Source organism: Aethalodelphis obliquidens, unplaced genomic scaffold (assembly GCF_003676395.1).
Source record: "Aethalodelphis obliquidens isolate GAN/ISIS:26980383/991018 unplaced genomic scaffold, ASM367639v1 scaffold30, whole genome shotgun sequence".
NCBI lineage: Eukaryota > Metazoa > Chordata > Mammalia > Artiodactyla > Delphinidae > Aethalodelphis > Aethalodelphis obliquidens.
Genome location: NW_020837974.1, coordinates 3,149,178 through 3,155,177, shown reverse-complemented (window position 1 = coordinate 3,155,177; position 6,000 = coordinate 3,149,178). Strand labels below are relative to the sequence as shown.

At 60.5% G+C, this 6,000-nt stretch overlaps 1 protein-coding gene across 2 annotated transcripts in view; it reads right to left on the bottom strand.

The window, feature by feature from the left end:
* Positions 1-393: 393 nt before the first annotated feature.
* The window catches only part of SDK1 (sidekick cell adhesion molecule 1), a 540,366-nt gene continuing 534,759 nt past the window's right edge, over positions 394-6,000 (bottom strand). For both annotated transcript variants that reach the window (XM_027125645.1, XM_027125644.1), the window contains one exon: positions 394-4,189. In XM_027125645.1, coding sequence (XP_026981446.1) covers positions 3,944-4,189 — 246 coding nt within the window. In that variant the 3' untranslated portion in view covers positions 394-3,943. The remainder of the gene's footprint in view (positions 4,190-6,000) is intronic.

Below are 6,000 nucleotides of genomic sequence, written 5' to 3'. Positions count from 1 at the left end.
GAGAGCCGCGCTCTGAGGCTGGGAGGACCTGAGGCTGAGGGCAAAGCCACGCCCCTCCTGGACGCTGGCACCCACGGCACCTTGGCCCCAGGGCACACGGGCCCAGCTGGAAGGGGCGGGAAGGGCCTCAGGCTCCCGGAACCTGCTGGGCCTTCATGGAGAGGGGAGGGGAGGGTCCACCGGAGCGGGCAGTCTCCTCCCGGTCAAGGCTAAGTCTGGCAATGATCAGTCTCCCCTCCAGGCACCTGTGGAGTCTTTGTGGGGTACTCCAGGCGGTGGGGGGCTGCTACTGAGGATGGCTGCTGGCCATGCCGGGGTGCGCGGGCCCCAGGCTGCTCGCCTCAGGCCCCTGGCCGCCTGGCCGGGCTGCTCCCCGGGCGTGCCTCTCCCCGGGAGATCTAAAACTGAACCCCTCTGACCTCACCTCCGCTGTGCGTCCACACCTGCCTCTCCAGGAGGGGCCAGCGCGGCACTGGGCTGATGTTTCAATGTTCGATCCTACAGCCCTAGAATTCATGAGTCACTTCATCCACACTTGCTGAAGAAAATCACAGGCGCATAAGGAACAAAATGATGCTTTTATTAAAAACCGTACCCATAGCACCTCCCTGTCTTCCTACAATTTTTTTTTTTTTTTTAAGGAGGTCTGGTTTCTGCACAATTCCAGAAATTGCCGGGAAGACTTCAGGACTGACCTAAGCCCCCGATAGTCCAGTAGGTGAGGCACGCACAGCAGACCAGCGCAGTTCCTGGATTTCTACCTGCTCCCACCTTTCAGAGGGTCCCCGCTACAGGGATGCTGAATCAAAGGGCCGCATCTGGATACGTGGATACGATCGCTCACTGGCACCAGGACTACAGTGTGCCAGGAATTCGTAAAAACGGAAAACCATGCTACAAACCCTTAGAAACATTATACAAACACCATGCTTCAGTCCCGTCGCGGTCCAGGGCAGGCACAGCGCCACAAGGGGTTTACGGAGCGCGCGCCACCCTCCGCGGTCTCCCCCGAAGCTGCCCCACATCACGTCTCTTCCGCGACGACATTTACCGAGCGCTCCTTGAAAGCATGGCCAAGGAGGGGAGGCCTTGGTTTGGACCCATTTATTCAGAGGAGGAGATGCAGTCCAGGAGATGTGCCCCGCGGCCCGCTAACCACAGGGACGGCCCACAGCCCCGCCCGGCCGCTCACTGGTCTGGAAACCTGTGCCCGGAGTCCCCAGTGGGGACGGGAGCCCCGCGCAAACCCATCCCTGCCGCTCAGACAGAGAGCGCGGCCCTGCGGCTGCTTCGCTGCAGGTCCTCACGCGGAAGGGGCAGCTCGCCTGCCCATCACGGGGCCTTCGTCGGGGGACTCAGCGACAGCTGAGCGCGAGACACCTGAAGGGCACCATGGCTTGGAAGGCGCCAGGATAGAACACTCCTCCTTGCCTCGGTTAGAGAAATGGTGCTCGTCCTTTTTTTCAGAGCCGAGATTAAAATCCAGTATCCATTTTCCTATCCTGTGATTTTCTTTTTTCCTCCCTAAAGATGAGAGGTTAGGAATCGACGCTTCTCAACGCCCACACTACCTGGAGGCTGAAACCTAACCAGAGACACCCCACTCTTCCTCTGGTCCAGTAGCTCCCACGGCCCACAGTGCCGGTGCCACTGGGCGGAGTGCGGACGCCAATGCCCACCGCCGCCTCGGACTGCCTGTTCCGTCCCAAAGAAGTTCGCTCAGAGCAGAGAGAACACAAGAAGTATAATGACCCTGGGGAAAAAGGCGTCATGTTGTCACAAAAGCCCCAAAGCCAAAAACACGCCTCAAACCAAGCCGTCCCCACGCCAGGACGTTTCAGCACTTTCCCGTATATGAAGCAGTGGACGTATGGCTTAGAGAGCAGAGCGCGGAAGGCAGCGTTTCTCCACGTTCTCTGTCCGTCGCTTGTCTTCCGAGAAATTCGAGCTGCAGCCTTGGGGCTTCCTGTCCACTTCCCCGTCTGGGACCGAGAGGACCGAGGTGGCTGGTCCTGTGCCCTGGGTGGGTCCCGTCCAGGGAGCGATTCTCATGCAGGAGAGCCTTTGGGCAGAGCGTCTAGGATTTTTGGTTTAGAACGTGTCCCCTCTACACAGAAAAGGAAGGAAGGAACGGAGGGAGGGAGGGAGGTAGGAAGGAAGGAAGGGAAGAAGAAAAGAGAGAAGGAAGGAGGAGGAGAGAGAGAAAGGAACCTTTCCACACCTCCTACTTCTACTTTTAGAGAAACTGAAAGGGTTTTTTTTACCCAACACAAACTCTCAAACAGAAGAGGCCTTTTTTCAGCAACACAAACTCTCCTTGGTCTCCTGGGGATACCGCACCCAGCAACTCTGAAATCAGAGGGTTAAGACAGCCCTCTGCCCGGAGGAGGCGTGGGAAGAAGGGACCCCGCAGACCACGTGACCCGCGGGTGGCCACGAGACTGGCTCCCCGTGGCGTGGGTGGCTGGCCCAGCCCTTCCCCCCTTGGGGACCTGCAGGCCCGTCCTGTGCCCTGGGGGGTGTGGACAGGCTCCGGCTGACCGGGCTGCCGGCGGCAGGGTCCTTCTGCAGTGCCCCCCCCGGAGGGGTGGGGCACACCCCCCGCTGACAGCAGCAGCGCTCCCGGTACATCTGGCCCTGGGACCACGGCTTGACCACGTGTACCTCACACACCTTTTGCAAAAAATGATGTGATGGGCTAGAGGCAGAGCTACGGTTTGGAGTTTCAAAATAGTTCACGCTATTTCCATTTAACTAAGAAACGAAAACAAAACAGTAACAATTAAAGTAAAAAACGGTTTCCAGAAAATCCATTAAGGCTAAGAGCTGGCCTGGGGTCGGGAAAGGGACAGCCACACCAGTCATGGCATCGGCGGGAACCCGGAGGCCCCAGGCCGCGCGCGCTCCAAGGAAAGCCGCGGGCCACGCGCACGGCAGGGCCTGGCAGGCACGGGGGGCGGGGGGAGGGGCTGGGGACCCCGTCTTCTCAGAGCCGTTTTGCTATACTTGGAGACACTGTCGCTCTTCGTCTTTCCCATGTACAAAGCTAAACAATTAATAAAAAGGCACCTGGAGACAGCTGAGACTCATTCATTTCATATGACATATTTTAAAAAAAGATAAAAAGATTTTAAAAATACTCTGGTTAACAATGCACACCTCGTAACACAGCGAGCGATTCTGCAGCCGCTGCCTCGCTCGCTCGGGTTGGCGGGCTGGCCGTGTGCTGTGCTGTCAGGGAAGGAGCGAGCTTGCCGAGGGCCACGGCGGTGGCTCCCAGCAGGGGTGCTTCCTGCTCCTGTGCTGCGAGGTCGAAAGGAAGAAAGGAAGGGGGAGCCCCGAATATTTCACCCCTGGAAGGACGCCGAACGGAACCTTGGAATCTGTGGCCCCGCAGCCTGGAACCTTAAAGCCGATTCCTCGCCTACAAACTGCCGAGTGAGAACATTTCAGAGGTGGACGCCCTTGGGTCCGGAGGCCCTGAGCCTGGGTCACACACATGCTCTTCGCACGCCGGAGACGGAGACGGTGGGATGGAGCCCCAGGCGGGCCGCTGGTTCTCAGGCAGGGGTTAGAGAAGAGAAGGGAGCGGCCTGCAAGAGGCGCGGCCTCCCTGGACCCCCGTCTCCCACCCCCCAGCCTTCCTAGTCGGCGCAGAATGGAGAAGCCCGGGTCCCGAGGGCTCAGGTCTTCCCAGGTCGGGGTGACGAGCCCTTGCACCAGTGAAACACACCTTCTCGTAAAAAGAAAAGAAAAACAAAAGAAACCCGCTTCCTGCAGCGATGTTACAAAAAGCCAGTAAAAAAAAACTTTCCTAATTGCAATCTCGCGTTCGCAAGTGGGTAAAATCAATCATCAGGCGTCAGATCCTCTTAAACCCAAGCTGGAGCCCAGTTCCCGGAGCTGACTGTCTTAACAAGGGTCGCCGCGGGGTCGGTGCCGCTCACACGAAGGACGAGAAGCCGGTGAGCGGAGTCCGGGCGCCGTGGGCGGCGGGCGCGAACACGGCGCTCTGCGTGGTGACCACCGCGCGCGGGGCCGGCCCGGCCTCGGCCCCCGCCACCGCCTCGTACCTGTGCGGGGCCGCGCCCGCGCGCCGCTTCCACGAGTTGTAGTAGGTGGGGTCGCTCAGGTAGTGGTTGACGAAGGAGTGCTGGGGGAGCGCGTCCTCGGACTCGGACTCGGTGCCCTGCGGACAGACGGATGGACAGCGAGGCGTCAGCCAGGCGGCCGGGGGGCTGGGGGGAGCTCAGGGGGCCCGTGGACACTGGGGCGGTCACAGACGGGGGGAGCTATGCGGGAGCGTGGCCGTGGGCAGCAGGGCTGAGCGGGGAACAGGAAGGGCCAGGAAGGGGACCAGTACTGGCCGCCCACGGTGGGATGGTGCCGGTCACCTGTTTCCTCCCACTTCCCCCACCCCAGACCTCCTACACTCCACACAAGCCGCGCACGGAACCCCCGGACCACCCCCCAAGAGACCCGGGCTGAGCTTGCGCCAAGCCAGGCAATGTGCTGTCTCACTGCCCTTGAGCCTCTGCTCCCCAACCCATCACTGTGCCTGAGCCCGTCCCCGGAGGGTCTGCATTGCACTCGTGCTCCAGGAGAGGTCTACACCCCATCTCCTGCCCAAGGAGAGGTCTACACTCCATTTCCCACCCAGGAGAGGTCTACACCCCATCTCCCACCCAGGAGAGGTCTACACCCCATCTCCCACCCAGGAGAGGTCTACACCCCATCTCCCACCCAGGTGAGGTCTACACCCCATCTCCCACCCAGGAGAGGTCTACACCCCATCTCCCACCCAGGAGAGGTCTACACCCCATCTCCCACCCAGGAGAGGTCTACACTCCATCTCCCACCCAGGAGAGGTCTACACAGCCTCAAGGGGATGGTGTGTATCCTCGCAGTGCAGAGTACAGAAGAGCACGGGAATGTGGAAGGCCTAGGGGCCATAGCCTGCCCAAGACCGTGACGCAGGCTCCCACAGACCAATGGGATCCCATCCTGAGCTTGAGAGGGGGTGAGGAGGAGGTCTGTCCTTCATGGGACACACATTTCCAGGGAATGTCACGTCCATGCCGATCTCCGAGGGGAGGTTGCCAAGAAAGGACACCGTAAATGAACGTGGTGTCGTGGTGTCTGAAGTGCTACGGGCCCCTCCCTCTCCAGGCACTGAGGGACCTGACCCCTCACCATGCGGCCCCCGAGCAGCTGGTGGAGGAAGTGGGCCACCCATTGACGGCTCAAGATCCGTCCCTCTGAGGGTCTTTCCCCCCTTTTCTTTCTACAAAACAAAGCAGCAGTTCCTAGTAAGAGCATTTAGCCCACACCGTTTCTATGTTCATTTTCTTGAAGTAAAACTCTGTGCCGTGTACTGTGTGGTCTTGGGAGTGGATTTTCAGTGCTGGAAGGTCGGCTGATCCAGACAGTGGAGGCCGAAGTGTTTTCCCAGAGCAGGGAGGGCTCCCGGTTCCCCTGTCCCAGACCTGCCAGGCGGTCCCGGGGCCCCTCCCCTGACTCCTGGGAGCTTCCTGCCCCCTGGTGGGTGGGGATGGTACCCAGGCTGGCCGGGCTCTGCTGTGAGGACCCGCACCCAAGACGCTCCCCAGACCCTGAAAGCACAGGGGTTCCTCCCCACGCCTGCTACCCCGGACCTCACAGAGGCCACCTTCCATGTGCCAAAAATGGGTCTGCAGGCACGGTGGCTTCCGGCCTTTCAAGTTCAGGGAGGGGACAGGAATCGTCGCCGAGTAAAGCCCCTCCCCTCGCGGGGCACCCTGCCAGGTGAAGGTCGCCGTGGGCAGTGGGCGGGTGACTGGCTGGTCCCTCACACTCCAGCCGCCCACGGGCAGGGCGCCTCCCCGCTGGGCTCCAGGGCCGAGCCGTCAAGGGTTCAGTCACACCTGCCCTTTTTCCTCTCCCCGCAGGGTGACGGAGGCCTGGGTGGTATAAAGGACTGAGTGCTGGCTGCCTAATGCTGGCTCAGAATCTCCGGGGAAG